This window comes from Oncorhynchus kisutch, linkage group LG15 (assembly GCF_002021735.2).
Source record: "Oncorhynchus kisutch isolate 150728-3 linkage group LG15, Okis_V2, whole genome shotgun sequence".
NCBI lineage: Eukaryota > Metazoa > Chordata > Actinopteri > Salmoniformes > Salmonidae > Oncorhynchus > Oncorhynchus kisutch.
In genome coordinates, this window is record NC_034188.2 from 62,144,455 (window position 1) to 62,170,389 (window position 25,935).

Here is a 25,935-nt window from a genome sequence, read left to right on the forward strand (position 1 = left end):
TTGGAATCCATCGTTTTGGCATTTTATGCATCCCCTGCCTAAACAAAAAAAATATGGTGTGCAATGACAGGCTGCTCCTTCTCCGTTAACAAATAATGGTTCCCTTGGCAGAGATCACGTAAAATGCTACATTTATCAAAAACGACAGATTTCAGCAACCAAATAAAAGCTTGCATTTACACAGGACAAACGTACAAGGAAAGCAACTCGATGAGTCGGAAGTGCAGTCCTCCCACACTCATGTGCAGTCCTCCCACACTCATCACCACTCACCTGACTAAAGCCATCTCCATACCTGGCCTAGAGTGTGTTCTTGCCCGGAGCTGTGAAACTGGTAATGCAAATAGAAACATTTGTTTTGTCCATACATTCCACCTGAGCTGCTTCACTGTATCCACCCAGCATAATAGCTTAGCGTTTTTTTCTACCTCCAAAAGCTTCAAACACACTAACAAAGCTTTGTATTTCCGCTAACAGACCCATAACCACCACCACAAATGCACATACAGCCATTCAACCTTCGATGTTGGATCCCCGCTGCTCTTGAACCGTTTATGCTACAAACACCAAGCCAACATTGACATGTGCAGTCAGACTCAACTTAGATTGCTTCAACACATCTTTTTGATACCATTCATAGGCTATTGTATAAACTAGAAAGCTTGTTGTATCCTCATTCATTTCAATGGCAGAACAACCGCCACAGAACTTTCAGAATGTTCAAACAAACACATTTTATAGCTTATGGTGCCATATTACTCTATCGTCGCTGTCTGATGAAAACCTCATCTCCATTTTTGCCCATTTTTCTGAAAGCTGTAACTCCCCTCAATGTACTCTGAACATTTCATGCCTCTAGGACTAAGAAAATGTATTAAAAATAGCCTCTGATGTTTAATAACTGTATGTTCGTTAATGGGAAAACATGGCTATTTTTCCAACTTCCTGAAAAGGTTCTGTTTTGGAGAGGCTTTCATCAAACAGAGACACTATGCTCTATAGTGCCCACTATAAGCCACTATAATATCGCCACACGTACAAACCACCCCAAAACAACTCACTTTAACTAACTCGTAGCTTATGACAACCCTATTACTACCATTACTACTGCAGTCACTACCATTACTGCTACTATTTCCCAGCCATAATACTTCAAGACTAGCAAGCACACATTTTATTTTATATGAAATGTCCTTTTCTAGTTTGTGTTAATACAGAGTTTTTATACGACATGTTCAGTATCATTAACTGAACACATTCAGGGGTTCAGGGCCTGACCACCACCTTTTGGAATATTACATTTCAGGCACCCTAGACTTTTAGGTGAAACATGTCAACATAAAGACAGTGAAATTCATCACATCACTGATCATGGTGTTGACATGTATGACATGATTAAATAGCAATATTGTGTGATTAAACATGGCGCACATCCCAAATTGCACACTATTCCATTAGTGCACTACTTTTGAACATGGACCTGGTCAAAAGTAGTGCTCTATGTAGGGAATAGGGCGCCATTTGGGACAAACAATTGAGTCCTCATACCGTTTGCTAATCAGACCACTCTATCCACTGTCACACAGTAATACGTCATAGAGGTGAATCACAAGACACAGCAAGGTTCAGACAAAGAACGTCACATACTCCAAACTTTTGTTTTCTAAAGGAAACATTCCTGAATCACAGTGAGCATGAATATAATGAAAAACGACATATTTATAGTGAAATTGACCATTGTAGCAGTTGGATTGGGATTCTTGCAATTAAAAAGTCATTTACATTTTGAATCTTGGGTTTTTCTGTGTGTCAAATATTGTCTACTGTCCTCATCTACCTGGTGGAAGAGTTACAGTAGGTTTGTCCACAGACTGATGAAAGATCTATAACTTCACAAGCGGTTTAATAGACCAGACAGTTATCAGCTCTCACTCTGACTTCACCAAATGCAAATCAGATAAAACTCAGCTTGATCTTAACCCTTACAGCAGGGTTGGCAGAACTTGCCTATTCCCTATATAGTGCACTACTTAAACATAGTGTGTTTCTTAGGCAATAAGGTGCCATCCGGGACACACGCCTGGACCGTTGCCTGATTAACAGTAAAGAAGACAATCACAGATGGAAGTACCAATCATTTTTCAGCCATGTTTTGGATTGTATTGCCATGTAATGTATGAACACAATATGGTACAGTACTTATACAGATGATGACTACAACAACATATTCAGTGGACAGCAGGTGGACGGATTGTTATTACTGTACAGCTTCTGTGGGGAAACATCAAGTCTCTATGGAAATATCAAACCATATACTGTAAACCACCATTTAATATACTGTACACCAGGTCCATATCTGTTTTAAAACAAGACAACATTGATGTGGAAATGTGAGAGAAAACAAAAGAAAAACATAACAAGAACATATACATTTGAATGGAATCAGTTTCGTGACATCCAATTGCGATCTCGTCTCATCGCTGCAACTCCCCAACGGACTCGGGAGAGGCGAAGGATCGAGAGCCGTGTGTCTGCCGAAACACAACCCAACCAAGCCGCACTGCTTCTTGACCCAATGCCCACTTAACCCGGAACACAGCCGCACCAATGTGTCGGAGGAAACACCGTGCACCTGGCAACCGTGTCAGCGTGCACTGTGCCCGGCCCACCACAGGAGTCGCTAGTGCGAGATGAGACAGACATTGGTGCCGGCCAAACCCTCCTCTAACCCGGACGATGCTAGGACAATTGCGCGCCGCCCTATGGGTCTCCTGGTCACGGCCGGTTGTGACACAGCCCTGGGAACGAACCTGGGTCTGTAGTGACACCTCAAGCACTGCGATGCAGTGCCACTCGGGAGGCCCAAGTCTAGGTATTTTTCTGAACAAATGTTAACTCTATTTGATTATTGAGATATTGGATATGTTAAAGACAATACATGTGTAATTAAATGATATGCAGGATTAATCAGAGGGAGATTATTGTCAATACAATAGTTGTATTTCCTGTCCTCAAAATTATTGTTAGACAAAGGGGCAATCTGGGATTGGTACAAATTCATAATATATAGCCATTGATTGTTGACTGCTTTTTGTTTTTACAAATCCAAGATTGCCCCCATAACTTCTGTCATCAATAGTATACCACAGACTATAGGCTTCTTTCTCCCTTTTCTCATTAATAAATATACCTCTAATCGTCACCAGGTACAAACAATGTAACTGGTCCAGATACATAGCCTATTCTTAATATCCTCTACATATGTAAACAGTTTACAGACCTTTCAAATTATGACGTCTGGAATGCTTTACATAACGCTTTACAAAAGAGCGAAAACAATTTGAAAATAATGATTACATTTATGTGTAAACTATAATCTTAGAATAACTTCTCAAAGTATGATAAATTAAAAGTTACGCTACATAGCAACAACATAATGACGCTCTGTTGAGAATAATTATTAACACAACAAATCAACATGAAATAGACATTCTATAAACGAATGAGCAATGTATTGGCAAAACTAAATGTAAGAACTGTGTTCTTTTCCCCTTAGTATGATCATCACTAGTCTCTACTTGTCCCATCTCTGGTTTGTATATACAGTTGGAGTTGGTTTCATATATCTGTTCATCCGTCTACTCATCCATCCATTCCTCTTGTTTCTTCCAACCCCAGTGTGTCTCTCCATCTGTGTCCCTAATATACCAGAGACCTGACTGAGACCTGGGGCCAAATGTATCAAGCATCTCAGAGTAGGAGTGCTGATCTAGGATTAAGTCCTGCCTATCCATATAATCTGATTCATAATTATCTAAAAGGCAAAACTGATCCTAGATCAGTACTAGTAGTCTGAGATGCTTGATACATACAAGCCCAGGAGACTGGGAGCTGATCACTCTAGCTCTCCTCCAGCCAGGAGGGCTTGTCTGACCCTGGGGGCTTTAACTTGACGTTGAACTGTCTCAGTGTCTGTTCCAACTGCTGCTGGTTCCCAGCGAAGTAGGCTGAGATAGCATTATGGAAGAGCAACAGCTGCTTGTGCATAACCTTCACCTACACACACAGAAAAAGAGAGAGCGTGATGTAGCATTATTGTAAACTAACTAACCAAATAACTAACTAACCCATAACTAACTAACTAACTAACCTACCTTGTTCTCTTCCAGGAACTTGAGTTTGATGGTGACGTCTGAGCGCAGCCGTTCGTACTTGTCTCTCTGCACCTGGTACTGCTGCTGGGACACCTCTATACGCACCATGGTGGCAGCATCACGAGGACCCAGACTCAACTCCTCCAGGTCGGCCCTGTACGCATCAAACTCCAGCCTGGGAGAGAGAGGGGAGGAGAGGCAGCGTAAAGAAATAGGCTTGGGCAGTATCCAGCCATACCGTTAGTTCTTCTGCCATCCCGTGTTTATGGTATTACCAGCATAGTACACAGGGGGGGAACTAAAAACACAACAAAACAAACAAAAAACTAACATCACACAGATGCTGTTAGCTAAATGCTAAGGAGCAAAAACAAATGAATTGCAGAGAGGCAAATCCCGCTCATAAAGTTATACAAGTATAGCTAGTTGCTACCGAATGTCATTTTCAGTGAGTGTGGACATTTACAAGTAAAGGTGAACGAGAGAAATTGTGCAAATGACTAAAGTTGTGATGCATGCTTTTCTGAAGGAAGAGCAGCATGTGTACATGGAGCAGAGGGGAGAAGAACGGAGGGGGGAAACGCTAGTAGGAAGCACAGGGATCAAACGGCAGCTGTACAGACAACCCATCCAGAGCTCTTTGACGTCTCAAACACGGCAGAAAGCCGTTATACGATGACTGATGGCAAACATTTAATAGTGAATTGCATACAAGTGTAACTTCATCACCTCATGTGCACCGCACAACGGAGACTCTCCGATAGATAAAGAACGCTATCAACTCACCAGCTCCTGCTGTCTCCCGTTGTGCTATTTATAAACAGACACGTGACTGGCTTAACTGTTCTGGGGAACTGCAGTAAGCTTCATAATGTAAAATAATTTGACAGGTGAAATGAAGAACACAATCTGCAGAACTATGATGTCATGTCAAACACACTCTATATAATGTCTCTGGCAATCATAGATATAGGGCCACATTTTCATAGTGTAAAGGAGCACAGATCTCTGTAAAAAAAAGACTGTAAACCTCATAATTTGTCAGTATGATCATTTGAAACTGTTATAAGGAGGAAACTACTACAGAATCTCTAGGCCCTGCACCTTTATTTCTTTATTATGTTTGACCCTTTTTTCTCCCCAATTTCATGGTATCCAATTGGTAGTTACAGTCTTGTCTCATCGCTGCAACTCCTGTACGGACTCGGGAGAGGCGAAGGACGAGAGCCGTGCGTCCTCCGAAACACAACCCAGCCAAGCCGCACTGCTTCTTGACACAATGCCCACTTGACCCGGAAGCCAGCCGCACCAATGTGTCGTAGGAAACACCGTACACCTGGCGACTGTGTCAGCGTGCCTTACGCCCAGCCTGCCACAGGAGTCGCTAGCGTGCGATGGGACAAGGATATCCCTGCCGGCCAAACCCTCCCCTAACCCGGGTGACGCTGGGCCAATCGTGCACCGCCCCATGGGTGTCCCGGTCGCGGCCGGTTGCGACAGAGCCTGGATTCGAACTCAGATTCTCTAGTGGCACAGCTAGGACTGCGATGCAGTGCCTTAGACCACGGCGCCACTCGGGAGGCCGCCCCGCATCTTTTTAACCTTCCCCATCTTCGTTGTTACCTTGCAGCCTCGTACAGTTTGATGGTCATCAGTGTGTCCTCCATTGTCTTGTTGACCAGTGTATTGATGCTGGACACAAAAAAGTTGATGGCTCCAAGAAGAGCATCCCCATTCCTACACAACAACTTCTGGGTCTCCGCGTTGTAGCCAAACTCATCCTGTGGACACAAACACTTGCGTTTACATCCTCAATAAATATATTGTATAGAGGAACAGTCAGTAAGGTAGCCTGGATTCCAAAGTGAAACTGACAGGCTTTGTTTCCAACCAAAATTTACAGCCTGGATTTTCAGGCCACATTTCTGGAGGCCAATTTCACATAGTGTGCCATCTGCAGCTGATTTCTGGCTTCTGGTTTAAGGTCAGACGTCAGGAGTTAGAGGTCTTTCTTACCCGTAGTTCAGCTGATTTCTGGCTGGGCTGAGGTCTACGGGTTAAGGTCAGGAGTCAGGAGTTAGAGGTCTTTCTTACCCGTAGTTCAGGTGATTTCTGGCTGAGGTCCGCAAAGGTGTCCCCCAGGGCCTGCTGGGTCTGGACCAGGTTGTAGAAGTGGCTGGTCAGGGCGCTGGTCAGTCTCAGGACAGACTCGTACTTCCTCTTGGTGTCCCTGAGCACGTCTATCTGGGCCTCCAGCTCCAGGTCCACCGTCCGAGAACCACGGCCGAACCGCTCAGAGAACATCTGCTTGGTACACTGGTGTAAAGATGGAGAGGAAGAGATGTGATTAGGATAAAGGAGAGAACAGGAGATGAGAACATCTGCTTGGTACACTGGTGTAAAGATGGAGAGGAAGAGATGTGATTAGGATAAAGGAGAGAACAGGAGATGAGAACATCTGCTTGGCACACTGGGATAAAGACGACATGGAGGGATGTGATCAGAATAGAACTCAATAGAAGAGTTACTTGCTTTCCAAGGAGGAAATTATTCCCAGTCTTGTATGAAGACAACTGATCATACCAGTGCTGTCGCAATCACACCCATAGAACACAGTGAGGTTTCAATGAAGGATGGCTTCAACACATTTTCCCCAGGAGAAAGGTTCTGTTCTGTACCTTGTAGGTGTTGATGCCCCACTTCTTAACGCTGTCTAGTTTCTCCACAGCCACACCACGGTTAGCCTCCTCCACTGACATGTTCTGGTTGCTGTTACTGTGGTGCATCCCCGACCCTGACACAAAGGATAATACATAACCTTCTCACTCTTAGAGGATTCCTTAAAGGGGTTAGATGCTGAGACCTAGTTGATAAAGTCTATAGTAAATAAGATGGACCTTTCATCTCATTTATTATGAACAATGTCACAAAACCAGCTTCAGTCAGTAGCGCTGCGATACACAGAAAGGCAGATCAGTGTTTCCTTGGGCACTCTCCTCATCACTACTCCTCAAAGCAAAGACCTGAAATATTCATTTCATGTACCAAGTATGTCTTCGAGACAAATAGTATTACAGTGATTGAGTGATCGGTTGAGAGTGAATGAAATGAATGAGTGAACAAGGTGAAGTGGAGTAAAGGAGGGTGGTGCTGTATGGGTCCAGTGTAGGGCTGGAAAGTTCCAGTAGCATTCCCAGGTAAAATGTCCACGTTTTCCAGAAACCCTGGTTGCAGAATTCAAAATGTAGTGCTTATAGTTATTCTGGAATTACCTTCCAATTCTGGAAATCTTCCGGCCAGGATTTCCAGAAAACCTGGGAATTTTGGTGAACCTGGAATTTTGCAACCCTACTCCTCTGGTACCTGTGAATGGCTGGTCGGTCTGGTTCTGGTTGGCTATCCTGCTGGCTGCTGACTGGCTGGGGACCAAACCTACACCCTGTGCCCTGGACTTCATTCGCAGGTCTGGAATGGACATGGGGGGGGGGGGGGGGGGGGGGAGATGCGATATATGAGATGGAAAGAATAGATGAAGGTTGGTGAAGGTGTTAGAGAGGATGTGATAGTGAGTCTCACAGGTTTTCCATGTCAAAAAAACAACAGAATAAAAAAGCAGATGGAGAAAAATATGAAATATGAACATGTTGAGAACATAAGTAGTAGTAAAGTATGAAATATGAACATGTTGAGAACATAAGTAGTAGTAAAGTATGAAATATGAACATGTTGAGAACATAAGTAGTAGTAAAGTATGAAATATGAACATGTTGAGAACATAAGTAGTAGTAAAGTATGAAATATGAACATGTTGAGAACATAAGTAGTAGTAAAGTATGAAATATGAACATGTTGAGAACATAAGTAGTAGTAAAGTATGAAATATGAACATGTTGAGAACATAAGTAGTAGTAAAGTATGAAATTATGCACATGTCATGATTTAATGAACCTCATATATTTCATTCGTTAACCACTTCATGTTACATTTGCATACATAGGATGCATCCAAAATGGCACCCTATTCCCTATGGGGGAGCCATAGGGCTCTGGTCAAAAGTAGTGCCCTATCCATTTGGGATGCAGTTGTCATCATTAGAAACATTCACGCAAACATAACACAGTAAATCAAACAGCTCTGCAATGAAGTCAATCAGGTTAGTAAACATATCCAGTTTTTTAGTTGACATCCACCGACATGCATTCAGTATGCATTAGACAATACAGCAGCATGCCCTTCTTTCCCGTGACATCTGTAGACAACAGGTACACAGTGTTCTTGAAGTGAGGGACTTCAACAGTGTCTGGGGTTAAACAGCAACCCAGGCTACAGGCAGGGCTCATTCTCCCACAGAATGAAAGAGTAACTAATGAAAACACCCTTGAAAGTGTAAACAGGCAGACTCAGCAATATGACGTAGATGCAGAGAGTAAACAGCACAGAGGGTCACTTTCCACAACAACTAAGAGTGTTGAAGCTCGAGGCTCAACTTCTCCGCTGTCTTGGTGCCGTGGCCTCCACGCTGTGAACAGCATGAAACGAACCTGTACACATGCGCAGATACTTTGTGTGACTTCACAAAAAACTATTGAGCTCAGTGTAAAGCCACCTGTGGGCTGAGGTTCGGCTCCAGGGACAAGGGCACAGTTAGGGGCAGGGGGACGTCTCCTGTCCACATACTGAGGGTTGAAGTGGATAGCGGGGCCTGGAGGACAGGGTTGGTTAAGATAGTCAGTAACAGAGAGTAAGAAGTAGATCTTAAAATCAAAATAGCCAATACAGTAGAGAGACTGTTTGCTACTCATAGACTCCTGAAAGATCAGAAAGAAGGTTAGGTCAAAATAGAGTCACTGATGCAGAACAGCATGCAGGCAACCTCCTAAAATAAACAAAAAACTGAATTGAATTCCATCAGGTCAAACCACTTTGGGGCAGTTGAAAATGTAGTCTTCACCATTCTTAATGCTAACAAACCAAGCAAGCAGCACAGACATTGCTTACGGCACTAGTCTATTCATTGATTTAATAAGGCCTAAGTGGACATAATTAAGTGGACATTCCAGTAATGCAAAGCAATGAGAGCAGTACGGAGCGAGAGAGAGCTGTCTGTACCTTTAATGGAGCTAGTGAGAGCAGTAGAGCTGTGTGTACCTTTGATGGAGGAGGTGGGTATGATGCCCCCTGCAGGTCCTCCATAGCCTCCAGACACGATGCTGGTCTCATTCAGGTTGGGACCAGACACCATCACCTGCTGCAGGTCCTAAGGTGAAGCCACAACACATCAATGGAATAGATATAGCCTAACTCTAATCAGTCCCTCACAGATTTTGCAGAGAATTATGATATTTGCGGCCAAAAACACTTGATTTTGCTGCGCCAAAAAACAAATGCGAATCCTGGAGGGACTGACTAATGCGTAACGCTCCTGTAGAGTATATTGTCAATCTGACGAAGACCTTCCATATAGGCCTAATCTTTGTTGTACACAGACACTCACACACATGAAAATGGTTCAGTAGATTAGGTGAAAAACAATTAGGAGAAAACCTATTGATGAAGGTTTATTGTGGTTAGTCTGAAAGTCGTCCATGTTAACATGTACACTACATCTAAATCTACAGTTCTCCAACCACGACGTGACTCACTCTCTCTCATCCCTTCTACTGCATATCCCTACCTTCTCATCTAAGGTCCACTGAATCTTTGCAGCCTGCACAGAAGTGAGACATAATACAGTACAATAAAATACATAAACAAATAGTTGATGTAATGAGAGGTACCCACACACAGTATACATATAAATAGTGTACATAGTAACTGTATTCCAAATGGCACCCTATTCCCATGGGACACAGACCATATGACCCACCTGCTCCAAACTGTCATCCTCGGCCAGGGTCTCTCCATTGCTGTTGATAGGAATCTCCATGGTAGCCGCCTTGCCCATAAAACTGTCTGCCATGGTGGTCGTCTGCAGGAGAGAGAGCATTGGGAGAGAGACAAAGAGATGGGAGATGGAGAGATGGAGAAAGAGAGGTGATGAAGAGAGAAAGAGCACAATCATCACACACTGAGCTTTTCACATTAATGATAGGAATGGTTTCAATGTAAATATGATTAAAATCTGCCTAATTCAGGATAATATCCAGCCTAGCCAGCTGTGATATGTAAATATGCAGTGTCCATATTCCTTAGCCAGCTGTGATATGTAAATATGCAGTGTCCATATTCCTTAGCCAGCTGTGATATGTAAATATGCAGTGTCCATATTCCTTAGCCAGCTGTGATATGTAAATATGCAGTGTCCATATTCCTTAGCCAGCTGTGATATGTAAATATGCAGTGTCCATATTCCTTAGCCAGCTGTGATATGTAAATATGCAGTGTCCATATTCCTTAGCCAGCTGTGATATGTAAATATGCAGTGTCCATATTCCTTAGCCAGCTGTGATATGTAAATATGCAGTATCCATATTCCTTAGCCAGCTGTGATATGTAAATATGCAGTATCCATATTCCTTAGCCAGCTGTGATATGTAAATATGCAGTATCCATATTCCTTAGCCAGCTGTGATATGTAAATATGCAGTATCCATATTCCTTAGCCAGCTGTGATATGTAAATATGCAGTATCCATATTCCTTAGCCAGCTGTGATATGTAAATATGCAGTATCCATATTCCTTAGCCAGCTGTGATATGTAAATATGCAGTATCCATATTCCTTAGCCAGCTGTGATATGTAAATATGCAGTGTCCATATTCCTTAGCCAGCTGTGATATGTAAATATGCAGTATCCATATTCCTTAGCCAGCTGTGATATGTAAATATGCAGTGTCCATATTCCTTAGCCAGCTGTGATATGTAAATATGCAGTGTCCATATTCCTTAGCCAGCTGTGATATGTAAATATGCAGTATCCATATTCCTTAGCCAGCTGGCTGATCTGTCCACTGGTACAGTTACAGTGCTGAAAGCAACGATAACCTGCTCTCACAACAAGCAATCACATTTCACAACACATTATAGCAGCCATAGCTAGCTATTCGTGATCATCATTCGTATTGTATCTAGTTAGCTTGTTAGTCCCAGCAATACAACACATAGCTAGCTAGCTCCAACCTTGCGTCTCTAGCCAGCTGGCTAAACTGGTGGTGCTGCTGAAAATTATGATGATCACAGTTAGCTAGCTAACGTTACCTGCTGTGTAGGTGCAGTAGTCAAATCTCCCAAAATGTAAAATATAGCTGCTTATTCCACACGGTATTTCATCAAATATTACTATTATGAACGGAATGACACCGTTGCAATGTTTATTTTTCGTATGTTGATGAACGCATGACTGTGGTCGTTATTCCGTTAGCATCCCCCGGTAGAACCGGACACAGTATGCAGATAAAATCCCTGAAGCCCAGTCCCTCTCTCCTTCCTTCCTCTGGCGCTACACGTAACGCTACGTCAAGTCGCTACGTCAAGTCGCCACGTCGAACAGCTGACGACATCAACTCCCTTCTGCCCTCAACCATTTAGTGATTTGGATTGTTTGGTTTGTGTGGAAAAACAAACATCACCACCTTAAAAATGAAGTTCTCTCTGCAACTAGGGCAGAAGGAGGTTTTGAGTTATTGGATTTTGTGGATATGAATAATAGTTTTACGATTAAATGGTTGAACTCCAGCATCTTTATGGTTCTCAGCAGGGTTGGGGAGTAATCCGTTACATGTAAAGGATTACAAAAACTGTAACTGTAATCTGTTACATTACCAGCTATAATATTGTAATCAGATAACAGATACTTTTGAAAAACGAAATTATTATTTCGAGGGTTATTTTTTAATTCAGAAAGGATGTTTGCGAAAACAAAATGTTTGACACGTCTCTGTTTTCTCAATGACATTCAAATCAGCATTGAAAACATTCGCTATTTTAAAGATGTTCAACGTGAGCGAGTCTGACCATAAATCAGAGACAAATATGATGACACACCAAAGTGTTTTTGATTGATCGAGGAAAAAGAGCAGGAATACGCTTTTGTAGGCTACAGTCCAAGCTATGTATTCCAATGGTGCGACTGCTGCATCCAAAAATAATCACATTTGAATAAAGCTTGGAGGTAAGGATGACATCAGTATCTACGTCGATACGGATATCGCTTATTATTGATATCTACATAGCGCATTGATGTGAATCACACTACTACTCTCTCATTTAGCTATTTGCGCCTTACGGATTGTGGTTGTTGTGGATGGATGTTCACAAATCTAAATGTGTATTTGAACACAATAATGGTTCAACTCAAGAAGTTTAGACTGCCTATCAATCATTGTTTTTGAAACCAGTGGACAGCCAGTGAAAAATGAGCTCTTGCAACAGCTGCATAGTGCGGGTCCCAGCCTATGAAATAAAAGGGAGGCTTTTATTGCTCAATCTAATTCATGCTGATAATTTTTTTTAATCCATATGCCTAATTGACACATGCTCAAACTCACACACTTTGGATAGACTTAAAGGGGCAATCTGTAGTTGCTACAGTACACCCATTTTTGGACTTAAAATTATATATCTACAGTACCAGTCAAAAGTTTGGACACACCTACTCATCCAAGGGTTTTTCTTTTTTTACTATTTTCTACATTGTAGAATATTAGCAAAGACATCAAAACTATGAAATAACACATATGGAATCATGTAGTAACCAAAAAATTGTTAAACAAATATAAATACATTTTAGATTATTCAAAGTACCGGGTTTGGCCGGGGTAAGCCGTCATTGTAAATAATAATTTGTTCTTAACTGACTTGTCTAGTTAAATAAATGTTAAATAATACAAAAATATATATATAAAAACACCCTTTGCCTTGATGGCAGCTTTGCCCATTCTTGGCATTCTCTCAACCAGCTTCACGAGGAATGCTTTTCCAACAGTCTTGAAGGAGTTCCCACATATGCTGAGCACTTGTTGGCTGCTTCCTTCACTCTGTGGTCCAACTCATCCCAAACCATCTCAATTGGGTTGAGGTTGGGTGATTGTGGAGGCCAGGTCATATGATGCAGCACTCCATCACTCTCCTTGGTCAAATAGCCCTTACACAGCCTGGAGGTGTGTTGGGTCAATGTCCTGCTGAAAAACAAATGATAGTTCCACAAACCAGATGGGATGGCTTATCGCTGCAGAATGCTGTGGTAGCCATGCTGGTTAAGTGTGCCTTGAACTTTAAATAAATCATCAACAGTGTCACCAGCAAAGCACCTCCACACCATCACACCTCCTCCATGCTTCACGGTCTGAACCACACATGCGGAGATCATTCGTTCACCTACTCTACGTCTCAAGTCTCTGACTTGTATTCAGACTCGCACAGGTGGAACAAACTTAAACTTGCGCCTTTTTTCAATGCTGATTTGAATGTAATTCAGAAACAGAGAAGTGTCAAATCCTTTTTTTCCCAAACCTCCTTTCATCATTTAAAAGTAATGCTCGAAGTAATCATCTAGTTTTTCAAAAGTATCTGTAATCTGATTACAATATTTTTGCTGGTAATGTAACGGATTACAGTTACCGTTTTTGTAATCCCTTACATGGAACGGATTACATGTAATTTGTTACTCCCCAACCCTGGTGGTTAATGATTTTCCCTCTAGTATTTCCCAGCTAATGAAAGGTCATGTGTTTTCAAGATACACTTCGATTAGAACCTAATCTATTTATTAATGTTTTTGATATCAAAAGTCCCAAGTGTACAAATAAACACATAAGATAATATTTTTTATAGCAAAATAAATATCACACCAAGATGGAAATAGTTTTGGCTTTGTCCTTTTAAATGTATTTCTAATAAGATTAGAGAGGTGGACCTATAGATTTTACACAACATGTATCCCTCCAACACGATGGTGTCAAGGTTTACAGACATTGACAACAAGTTTACCTTCTGCAATGATGAACCTGAAATGCTGACACATTTGTTTTACAGTTGTTTGTACATGATTCGATTTTGGATAGATATGAAGGAAAACCTGTCATTCTATTGATATTAAATGCAATGATGTTATATCCTTGTTTAACAGTACTCTGAACTCTTTGAAATGTATAGCTAATGTTATGATTTTGATTGGTTGGTAAATCTTATATCCACAAAACCAACTTTTTTTAAATCAACCCACTGCTTTAAATGGTTTTTGATAGACTTTAGGTTTTTAATTGAGTCTCTAAAATTACTAAATAATAAGAAAAGCTTGTCTACAGTCCAATATTATAACAAATTATTTTCGGAATAAGTGTCATTGTCACATGATCTTATACTGTCATAACTAATGTTTCTGTTTCTGTTTTTGTTTTGTTTTATGTTCTTGATGTGTGTTTTGTCCTATATTTAAATTTTATTTTCAATTGTTAATCCCTGGCCCCGTCCCCGCAGGAGGCCTTTTTGCCTTTTGGTAGGCCGTCATTGTAAATTAGAATTAGTTCTTAACTGACTTGCCTTTAAGTTAAGTAAAGGTTAAATTATCATTATTATTTTTTAAACTCTATGATGTCTCATTCTCTGTCATATTTTAAAAATAATAATAATGTAGTAAGTAAGGTACCACACTTTGCCAGAGGGTGTCACTGTAAGCACAGGGATTACAGTGAAAATTTGTATTTTTAAATCTGATACCGTCACGGATGTGAGGTTTACATGACTGGACTGGAACATAGCCACAGAACCATCTTTGGCATAGCCTACTGTTGAATGTTCTAGTTCATGAAGTTTACAGATGTGAACAGAAGAAGCAGAGAGGTTTGAAGAAGCCTCTGGCTACCGTTGCGCGACCTGGAAAGGTACATGGAGGTAACCAAGTTTTCAACTGTGTAAGAATCTGAATAATATATACCATTTAGCAGATGCTTTTATCCAGTCTTATTAGCATATATTTTTTTAAGTGTGTCCCCAGCGAGAATCAAACTCACAATCCTAGCATTGGCATCGTAAGTGCCATGCTCTACCAACTAAGTGACACAGGACAGGTCAGGAGCTTTGTAATACTGCAGGCCCTACACCACACGCAAGACTGAGGGTTAGCCAACCCAAAGATATTCCAGTAGAAATTCAAGAACTTCCCATAACAGGAAATGGCTGTATGGCTGCTGGTGTTAAGACTGAATAATCTGTCTTCTAGTGGTCTCTAAGACTACCTTTTTGTCAGGAGAGAAGCTGTTCAAAACGTGTCAAAACCTTGACAAACTACTTTTATCACAGAGAAGGGAGCAAGGACGCATCCCAAATGGCACCCTATTCCATATATAGTGCACTTATTTTGACCAGGGCTCATAGGACTCTTGTCAAAAGGGAACAAGGTGCCATTTAGGACAGACCAAGTAGAAGGGAGTTTATGCTGGAAGTATAGTAAAAAAAGACTGTACTATAGAGAAAGTGCCTAGTTGCTGACAAGGGACAGATCCGCTTGTCTTTGATAAATCTTCAGTATGACCTGAAGATATAAATATTCTGTTCAAGCAGACGAGAAATCGGAGCAACCCTAAAAAAGTACACAAAACAAGAGCACCTCAACGACCCCAGAATAAACCCCAGTCCCAGTCGGTGAGACTTATCAGGAGTGCATCCCAAATGGCACTCTATTCCATGCATAGTGCACTACTATTGCCCGGAGTCCCATCAACCTGGTCAAAAGAAGTGCACTACATAGGGAATAGGGTGCTATTTGGGACATATATGCTTTGCGCTGTGAGTCAGTCTGTTCATGAATGTAGATGATACAGTTGGCTGGTGCTGGTGCCTTCCTCCGGAACATGACCTCTTATCATCTCTATAACATCATAAAGCAACAAGCTACAGAACTGAAATGCATTAATATCAATTGAGGAGAGAAGCTGGGTATGCTGCCCAAACGGCAAACTATTCCCTATATAGTGCACTACTTTTGACCAGGACCTATAGGGGAATATCCAATAAAGGGAATAGGGTGCCATTTGGGACTCAAACTAGGTCTCCTTTGTTCATATTCTCTCTCTCTGAAGCTCATCTTTCAAGGCAAACGCCCAGCAGAGACTTTAAACTGAGATGCTGATTGAGAGAGAATACCCTTACATACCAGGTCCAGGATGTTTATCATTGGAGAAAACATGAAGCAGATAAGCAAAGGACCTAGAGACGCCATAGACTTTACATTGAATAAATACACTACTCATCAGCAATCATGTGTTTCGATATGTAGAGCATAGTTAGAAGTAGGCCTATGCATTTACAGCAGGAGTGTCAAAATCTTTTTACCCCAGGGACCGCATTTGGTCTTCAACGAGGTCCGGAGGGCCACCCTGAAAATGTGTGATATTTCCTTGCTGTCAAAATGAGCAAAAAATAGTTCTCTATCTATCGTTTTTGGAATCTTCGATGCTCCCTGACTGTTTAGTGATTATTAGTGAGCTGGACAATCAAGTAATTGAATGAATGTAGATCCATTATAATTTCTTCACAGTTTCAATTTGGTTTTTAGTTATTTTAAAGTATCTTGAGTTTGTTCTCCCCCCAAGGAATTACTGTATATATTGTTTTTAATAAAAACCACCCTTGTGCCGGATCATCTGACACCCCTGATTTACAATATACAGTATACAATGCTCCTACAAACAGATACCCAGGAGCCTGAGGGGAGTGTCTGAAATAAAAGCCTATGAAACAATGTCTCTCCTCTAGCTGTTTTGAACCTGGATGTTAAAACCATTTCATGTGTTGAGTGTTTGGAAGAGTTTGGAAGGTCCGACTGCCTGCGAGCCAGTAGTTCCGTCCGTGTTAGCCAGTGAAAAATGCATGTAGAATGTTTTTACTTAGTGTTTGAAGAGAGTGACAGACTCAACATCCTCTAACCTCACCCTTGACCTCCAGCATTATTCACGGTCCACAAAGAGGTGCGCTCGCCGGTCGTCTTCTCAAGGACTCGCTGCTCTGAATTGATAAACCAGTTGTTTTGCTTTCTCCAAGCGGAAGAGAGGAGATCAGGACAGGAGCTACCTTCCTGGCCTGAGTTGCACAAGACCAGAGGAAACTAGAAATGCTCAGCTGTACTGGCATGTCACTGTAAAACCCAGAACTGCAGAGCAAAATGCCTTTCTTTTATGATCATGTGTTTTGTTATGATCATGTTCATTTCTGTGTTAAAGGAAAACTCCACCCCAAAAGTATATTTTGGTATTTGTTTCATTAGTCCATTGTTGATATAGTCCCAATTGTCCTTTTATCACATTGCATGATAGTGGTTATTATGAGTAATATACTGTACAGTCCTGGTTGTTAAATGATTTATTAATTGAATTTATCTAATGCTTATATTGCCAGGCTGAGAACACAATCTCAATGTAAAAGTCAACAGTCAGAACACCTCAATGGTCTCCCTAGATGATTGTATTGTAAATACAGTATCAGGCTCTATGGCTCTGAGGCTAACCTTGTACACAAAAAGCCACACACAGGAGAAAAGCAATTTCACTGGCAGCCATTAACAGAGAACAAGGTCCTATTAAATTTAAATGCTTCATGTATGGAGCCCTGGCAAAGGCCAATGTCACAGAGCTGACGGAGCCGCTGCCTGAGTGCATGTGAGGGGAGCGTGAGACTTCCTCAACCCCCCCCCCCCCCTGTCCTCCTACCTCCTGACATTTTAGTGAAGGGTTCGTCTCGTGTTTTAATGGTCATTAAGCGCGCTTCCAGATGTTGGCAGGCGACCCGTCCTGACACAGACCTCTATGTTCCTACTGCAGCAATCAGAGCACGGAGAGAGAGAAGACGAGAGCGAGAGAGAGTGTGTGTGTTCGTTTTATTGTCGCAATGCAGCAGCAACCACAGAGTTGTGTTGTAGCCAGGAGAGAAGAGAAGGAGGTAGTATGAAGACGAAGCGGAAGAGAGAGAGCACCGGCTGAGAGAGGGGAGAGTGGTTTCCCTCCGTAGTAGAGTGAGACGAGGAAGGATGGGAGAGAAGAGAGAGAAGAGAGAGGGTGAGAGAACAGAGAGAGAGAGAGGAGAAGGAGAGAGAGAGAGAGAGAGAGAGAGAGAAGAGAGAGAGAGACGAGAGAGGAGAGAGAGAGAGAGGAGAGAGAGGGAGGAGAGAGAGGTGGTGACGGAGCAATTCAGAAGACCGGAGAGAAGAGAGAGCACGAGAGAGAGAGCGGTGAGAGAGAGGAGTGGTAGTGAGAGCAATCAGAGCTAGGAAGAGAGAGAAGAGAGGAGAGGAGAGAGTGTCTGTGTGTGTTTTCTACTGCAGGCAATCAGCACGGAGAGAGAGAAGAGAGGAGAGAGAGAGAGAGGAGAGAGGAGAGAGAGAGAGAGAGAGGGTGTGTTCCTACGGCAGAATCAGAGCATAGGAGGAGAAGAGGGAGGGAGAGGGAGAGAGGAGGAGAGAGAGAGAAGAGAGAGAGAGAGAGAGAAGGAGAGGAGGAGCGAGAGAGACGAGAGAGAGTGTGTTCTACTGCAAGCAATCAGGACAGAAGCACCGGAGGGAGGAGGAGGATGGAGGAGGAGGGAGGAGGGAGAGAAGAGAGAGAGAGAAGAGAGAGAGGAGAGAGAGAGTCGTGTCGTTACTAGAGAGCGAGAGAAGAAGAGGAACCTGAGAAGGAGAAGAGAGAGAGTGGGGAGAGAAGAGAGAGAGAGGAGAGAGAGAGAGAGAGAGAGAGAGAGGAGGATGAGAGGAGAGGAGTGGGTGTGTGTATTGTCTACTGAGCAATCAGAGGCAACCGGGGAGGAGGGGGAGGAGAGAGAGAGAGAGGAAGGGGAGGAGAAGAGAGAAGAAGAGACGAGAGAGAGAGAGAGAGAGCGAGTGTGTGGTGTGTTCCTACTGCAGCAATCAGAGCACCGGAGGAGAGAGAGAGAGCGAGAGAAGAGAGAGAGAGGAGAGAGAGAGTGTGTGTGTTCCACTGCAGCAATCAGAGCACGGAGAGAGAGAAGAGAGAGGAGAGGAGAGAGAGAGAGGAGAGAGGTGTGTGTGGTCCTACTGCAGCAACAGAGATCAGGAGGACCGGGAGAGAGAGGAGAGAGGGAGAGAGAGAAGGAGAGAGAGAGAGAAAAGAGAACGAGGAGGGAGAGAGAGAGGAGAGGAGACGAGAGGGAGAAGAGAGCAGAGGAGGAGAGGAGAGGAGAGACGAGACGAGAGGGAGGAGAGAAGGAGGGAGAGAGGAAGGAGGAGTGAGGAGAGAGAGAAGAGAGGAGAGAAGGGGGAGAGAGAGAGAGAGAGGATGAGAGAGTGATGAGCGCGCTCAGAGTGGAGGAGGAGAAGAGAGAGGCGAGGAGAGAGAGAGAAAGGGGAGAGAGAGAGAGAAGAGAGAGAGAGCGGAGAGAGAGGAGGGAGGAGAGAGGAGTGTGTGTGTTCCCTACTGCAGCAATCAGAGCACCGGGGAGAGAGAGAGAAGAGAGAGGAGAGGAGAGAGAAGAGAGCGAGAGAGAGCGAGAAGAGAGAGAGTGAGAAGAGGAGAGAGAGAGAGAAGAGAGAGAGAGAGGAGAGAGAGAGAGAGTGGTGTGTTTACTGCAAGCAAAGCAATCAGAGAGGAGAGAGAGAAGAGAAGAGAGAGAGAGAGTGAGTGTTGTGGTTCCTACTGCAGCAATCAGAGCACCGGAGGAGGAGAAGGAGAGAGAGAGAGAGAGAGAGAGAGAGGAGCGTGTTGAGCGGAGAGAGAGAGAGAGAGAGAGAGAGAGAGTGTGTGTGTTCCTACTGCAGCAATCAGAGCAACCGGAGAGAGAGAAGAGAGAGAGAGAGAGAAGAGAGAGATGAAGAGAGAGAGAGAGAGAGAGAGGTGTGTGTGTTCCTACTGCAGCAATCAGAGCACCGGGAGAGAGAGAGAGAGAGAGAGAGAGGAGAGAGTGTGTGTTCCTACTGCCAGCAATCAGAGCACGGAGAGAGAGAAGAGAGAGAGAGAGACGAGAGAGTGTGTGTTCCTACTGCAGCAATCAGAGCACCGGAGAGAGAGAAGAGAGAGAGAGAGAGTGTGTGTTCCTACTGCAGCAATCAGAGCACCGGAGAGAGAGAAGAGAGAGAGAGAGAGTGTGTGTTCCTACTGCAGCAATCAGAGCACCGGAGAGAGAGAAGAAGAGAGAGAGAGAGATGAGTGTGTTCCTACTGCAGCAATCAGAGCACCGGAGAGAGAGAAGAGAGAGAGAGAGAGAGAGAGAGCGAGCGAGGGAGGGAGGGAGAACCTTAGAAAAACATGGCAATACACCACACTGTGGATGTCTTGCCTGCTATGTCATTATTCTCTGGGAAAACAATTACAAACACTGCACGGTGTTTATAGTATATAGCATATGGAGATGATCCTTTTATGGTATCTATAATGTGCCATTTCAAACAAGCTGTCAAGGGTTTTTGCACCCAGTGGTTTAATCAGTGTTGTATCTGGGAGGGAGAAGTACATCATCATCATGGATCTATATTCTGCGTGACTGTAGTAGACATCCAGCTTTAAAAACCCTGAAAAGACAATGATAGGAATAGAATGAATGACAATTATTTATTATCTTTTATTTTCATTTATATCCATCAAAGCCTTGTGGTTTTCTCAAGGGTTTGAAAACAGCAGATGAAGGAAAGAGAGGATGGAGCAAGGCAGACGTGACATGCAGAGTCAATACAAAAGCTTTTCAATCATCCACTTCCTGCTACCTGAACAGAATGACAACACTCCCTCAAACTTTAGCCTGCAAATTCTTACTGTAGACTGTAAATTTGGTTTCTTTGATCCTGTATGCTTTGTTATCTATTGCCCACAGTTGCATTGACCATGTGTGCATCTTAAATTGCACCCCTTGCAGTCATATGGGACCAGATCAAAAGTACTGCACTATAAAGGGAAAAGGGTACCATTTGGGATGCAACTGTCACGACGGAACCTGAATCCGGGTGTTGATGGTTAGACCAAAAGGAGCCCGACTCATGTCTGCAACACAACCCATTCTTGACCTGGTTCAGGGTTGTGGTAGTGGTTAAACTAATGGATCACTGGTGTGAGAGGTGAGGTCCAGGCTGCTGGACAGAAGATGTGGGTGTTGCCATGGCAACAAGATACAGAGCGTTCCGTTCCATAGTAATCTGGATTCCTGAGGTTCCAGTCAGGACAACAATTACAGGAAGAGGGGTGTAGCGGCAGTGAGACCACGCCGCTTTCATTTACTCATGCTGCTGCCTGCTGCTATTCTCACACTATCTGCCTCTGGGGCTGCAGTCCGCTCCACTGCTGGCTGGCATGCAGATTGCACTCAGTTTGCTTCTGCTGTGCTGGGTTGCTTTAATACCAAAGACTGGTTGACCTCACTCAGTCAATCAAATTGTGTTTGTCACATGCTTTGTAAACAACAGGTGTAGACTAACAGTGAAATGCTTCATTATGGGTCATTTTCCAACAATGCAGAGTTAAAGATAAAGATAAAAATATATAAAATAGAAATAGTGACTCAAGGAAGAAATACACAGTGAAACAAAATAACGAGGAAAAATAACATGGCTATACCAGTACCGAGTCAATGTGCAGGGGTACGACGTAATTGAGGTAGCTATGTACACATAGGTAGGGGTAAAGTGACTAGGCAACAGGATAGATAGTAGACTGAGCTGTAGCAGCAGCACACATAGTGGGTATGAAAGTATAAGTATGTGTGTGTTGGGGTGTCACTGTAAGTATATGCAAGTGTGTGTGTAGAGTCTAGTGTGTGCGCATAGAGTCAGTGCAAGAGAGTTACTTAAAAAAAAAAGGTCAATGCAGGTTGTCCGGGTAGCCATTTGATTAGCTATTCAATCAGCCTTGTTGCTAGGTGGCAGGAGTCGGATCATTTTGGGGGCCTTCCTCTGGTATAGAGGTCCTGGATGGCAGGGAGCTCCACCCAATGGATGTACTCTGCCGTACTCATCCCACTCTGTATCGCTTTGTGGTCGGGTGCCTTGCAGTTGCCGTGCCAAGCGGTGATCAAGCCAGTCAATATGCTCTCAATGGTGCAGCTGTGGAACTTTTTAAGGATCTGAGAGCCAATGCCAAATCTTTTCAGCATCCTATGGGGGAAGAGGAGCTGTCAGGCCATCTTCACAACTGTGTGGGTGTGTGTGGACCATCTAAGGTCCTTGGTGATGTGGACTCTCGACCCGCTCCACTACAGCCCAATCGATGTGGATGTGGGCTTGCTCGCCTGTCCGTTTCCTGCTGTCCACGATCAGCTCCTTTGTCTTGCTGACATAGAGAGAGAGGTTGTTGTCATGGCACCACACTGCCATGTCTCTGACCTCCTCCCTATAGGCTGCCCGTCAGGAAGTCCAGGATCCAGTTGCAGAAGGAGGTGTTTAGTCCCAGGGTCCCAAGCTTGGTGATGAGCTTGGAGGGGACTATGGTGTTAAATGCTGTAGGTATTCCTTTCGTTCAGGTGGGTGAGGGCAGTGTGGAGCGCAAAAGAGATTGCATCATCTGTGGATCTGTTGGGGTGGTATGCGAATTGCAGTGGGTCCAGGTTTTCTGGGATGTGTTGATGTGGACCATGATCAGCCTTTCAAAGCATTTCATGGCCATAGATGTGAGTGCTACAGGGCGATAGTCATTTAGGCAGGTTACCTTGGCGTTCTTGGGCACCGGGACTATATGGTGATCTGCTTGAAACAAGTTGGTATTACAGACCAGGCTGAAAATGTCTGTGAAGATGCTTGCCAGCTGGTCAGCGTATGCTCTGAGTACGTATCCTGGTATCTGGTGCGCGACCTTATGAATGTTAACCTGCTTAAAGGTATTACTCACATCGGCTACAGAGAGTGAGATCACACAGTAATCCGGAACAGCTGGTGCTGTCATGCATGTTTCAGTGTTGCTTGCCTCAAAGCGAGCATAGAAGGCATTTGGCTCATTTGGTAGGTTTGTGTTGCTGTGCAGCTCACGGCTGGGTTTCCCTTTGTAATCCGTGATCGTTTGCAAGCCATGCCACATCTGTCGAGCGTCAGAGCTGGCGTACTAGGATTTGATCTTAGTCCTGTATTGTTGCTTTTCCTGTTTGATGGCTCGTAGGAGGTCTTAGTGGGATTTCTTATAAGCATCCAGAATAGTGTCCCACTCCTTGAAAGTGGCAGCTCTTGCCCTTAGCTCAGACTGGATGCTGCCTGTAATCCATGACTTCTGGTTGGGGTATGTATGTACGGTCACTGTGAGGACGGCGTCGTCAATGCACTTATTAACTAAGCCGGTGACTGATGTGGTAAACTCCTCAATGTTGCCGGATAAATCCCGGAACATATTCCAATCTGTGCTACAAAACAGTCCTGTAGCTTGACCTGGTTGAAAATAGAGCAATGAGACCACACTGCATAGATTGAGTAGTAGTGAGTATAGTTGATATATAGAGTATAGAGCGAGGTATCAAGCTTAATATATATGTTTATCTCAAAGTGTTGAGAGATTGATAGGCTGTTAACATATGCTAAGATGTTTGTTGTAGATTGCAGATGTACTACTCAAGTATTCCTTTTAGCAATGAAATAGCTATATGGACAGAAGCCATCAACAGAACGGAAATACTTCTGATCTGTCATCATCGTTTATCCTCTCCAGTAGAAACTGGATAGGGGAACATGTTTGTAACATATTTTACCCAATGTATTAGTACTTTGCATATCAACGTGGGGCACTCGTTAATCTAGACCTCATCCTTAAGGAATATATGGTGTTTTTGTTTTGGTTTATTTAGATTGCAATAAAATTGCTTTTGGCAGAGGAGAAGATATGAAACAGTATTTACTCAAGTTTGTTTATCCTCTCTCTCTCTCTCTCTCTCTCTCTCTCTCTCTTTCATCCTCTCCTCTCTCAAGGTTTCTTCTTTGCAGTGTAGGCCCAGAACCATGAAAAAACAATTAAGAGGAACTGGGAGTTTTCACTTTTCTAAGTTCCCTGACAAGTGAGAAGATCAGAAAACAGATCATATGGATGAAAAGCAAAAATGTTCTCTCTCCAAAGTGTTGGAATCCGAGTGCTGCCTTTCACACTCTTTTTCACACTCTTTTTTTTCTTCCTTCTTACCATCAGAATCTTTTCAGGCCTCTTTGGGACCTCAGAGAAGGCCTGAGCTGGAGAGTGGGTCCAAAGAGAATGGGCATAAAGACTATTTTACATTTATTTAGTGTGTTTTATTAACCCATTCTCTTCGGAGGACAAAAATAGCTTATGGATACATAGACTTTATATGCGTCCCTAATGGCACCCTATTCCCTATGTAGTGCACTAGTTTTGACCAGGGCAAAATGAGAGCACTATATAGGGTATATGATGTAATTCCTCTCCATTCCTCCTCATTCACAGGAGTGTTGCTGTGGTTCACAGGCTGCTTTCTGTGTCAGTCTGCCAGTCTGACCCTGTGGATGCCGTGCGAGCCTGCTGCCTATAAAACCCAACCAGGAAATTCACCAACCAGTAGGAGAGCAGCTGCCCCAGCATCCCCCCTCCCCCACTACCCCACTACCCCACCAGGAGGCCTTGATACACCCATTAAATTCACCTGCAGCAACAGACCATCAGATCCATGACTAGTCAGAAGCCGGCCGCAAGTAAACACACTGAGCAATTTAGATGTCGTAAATCCCACAAGGGGCCTGTTGGCATTTTCACTGAAGCGTTAAAACCCTTTTTAATTTGTTTTTTTTTGTGAGCTCTAGCTAGCTACCAGTGGTTGGCACACAGAGGGTTGTGAACAGGGGCCCTGCATGCATGTAGCAGCTGCAGCAGAGGTAGATCTTTTAGTGGTTTTATGTGTTTTCTAACGTTAAGTTTATCACTGTTTTCACTCTCTGATCCCCCAGATATTCTTATTTCACAGTGCTGTGTAAGCTACAAACGTAGTCTTTAAGGACCATGCATGTTTCATTTAGCCCAAATAAGGATGCTAGAGTGTATGCTATCCTATTTGGGTAAAATACATTAATTTGACTATTATTGTATTTTTAAAAATCTTCTCCATAAATCCCTGTAAGAAAGATAGTTATTATGAAATACTGTCAGTGGAATATTCATTGAAAACTAGACAGAACCCCCTTAGACAGATCTGAGCTATGAGGATCCACCTGGAGTGATAGACTCTCCTTGAAATCCTTCCGATACAAATGTCTGGAAAAAAATATGCTCTGTTTCTGGTGTTCTGCTCCTCAGAGAACGTACATGTTTCAAAAGGTGGTTAAGGAGAGCAATATGACATGAAGTTGGTTTGGGAACCGAGATCGAGAACATGTCAGAGGTCTTCCAATTAGACCGTAGCTGTCAGAGGGATTGTACCAGTAGTAATATTGAACCAGCTGTACTGTGCATTGCTACTGGCCTCAGGAGGACAACAAACAACCCACTCAAACCTCTCCTGAGTTCAAATACAGACCTAAACCTCGCTGTTAATTGATCTCAATGAAGTTAATCAATGGCAATGTGTTTACTGTGAGCCACTGATACTGTAGTAGTGTTGCTTGGACTGAGGAATGCAATAAAAGTAGTGTGGATTAAACCATAGAAGCTTTGGACTGCCAATGGGAAACAGAAAATGAAAGACCTTGGAATCTCATTTGATGGAAGTTAAAACAAAACTTTTTGAACAATTCAAGCTGGGAATTTTGGATAAATCAGTCGATTTCCAGTTGATTTCTTATAGAATGTGCAGAACTCTGAGGCACAGTACTGTATAGCTACAGCTGCTCCATAACAGTAGGTTTTCTCATGTTATTTTTAACAACTTCTCAGAGGCAAGTAAATAATTTTGTACAGCACATGTTTTTATGTACAACATACAATATGGTCCTACT

At 43.1% G+C, this 25,935-nt stretch overlaps 1 protein-coding gene across 8 annotated transcripts; it reads right to left on the bottom strand.

Annotated features, from left to right (window-relative positions):
• Window positions 1-2,131: 2,131 nt before the first annotated feature.
• On the bottom strand, window positions 2,132-11,596 carry LOC109905643 (arfaptin-2-like). 8 transcript variants are annotated; one of them, XM_020503139.2, is made up of 11 exons: window positions 11,352-11,574; window positions 10,021-10,122; window positions 9,829-9,861; window positions 9,303-9,411; window positions 8,761-8,856; window positions 7,518-7,619; window positions 6,833-6,948; window positions 6,249-6,470; window positions 5,778-5,935; window positions 4,155-4,329; window positions 2,132-4,056 (listed from the first exon to the last, which is right to left on the bottom strand). In XM_020503139.2, exons 2-11 carry the CDS (start codon window positions 10,111-10,113, stop codon window positions 3,901-3,903), a joined length of 1,260 nt encoding a protein of 419 aa, XP_020358728.1. In that variant the 5' UTR covers window positions 10,114-10,122; window positions 11,352-11,574; the 3' UTR covers window positions 2,132-3,900. The 8 variants fall into 8 exon arrangements, with proteins under 8 accessions (XP_020358728.1, XP_031646602.1, XP_031646603.1 ...); XM_031790742.1 differs by having other exon boundaries at window positions 10,009-10,122; XM_031790743.1 differs by lacking the exon at window positions 9,829-9,861.
• Window positions 11,597-25,935: the final 14,339 nt, after the last annotated feature.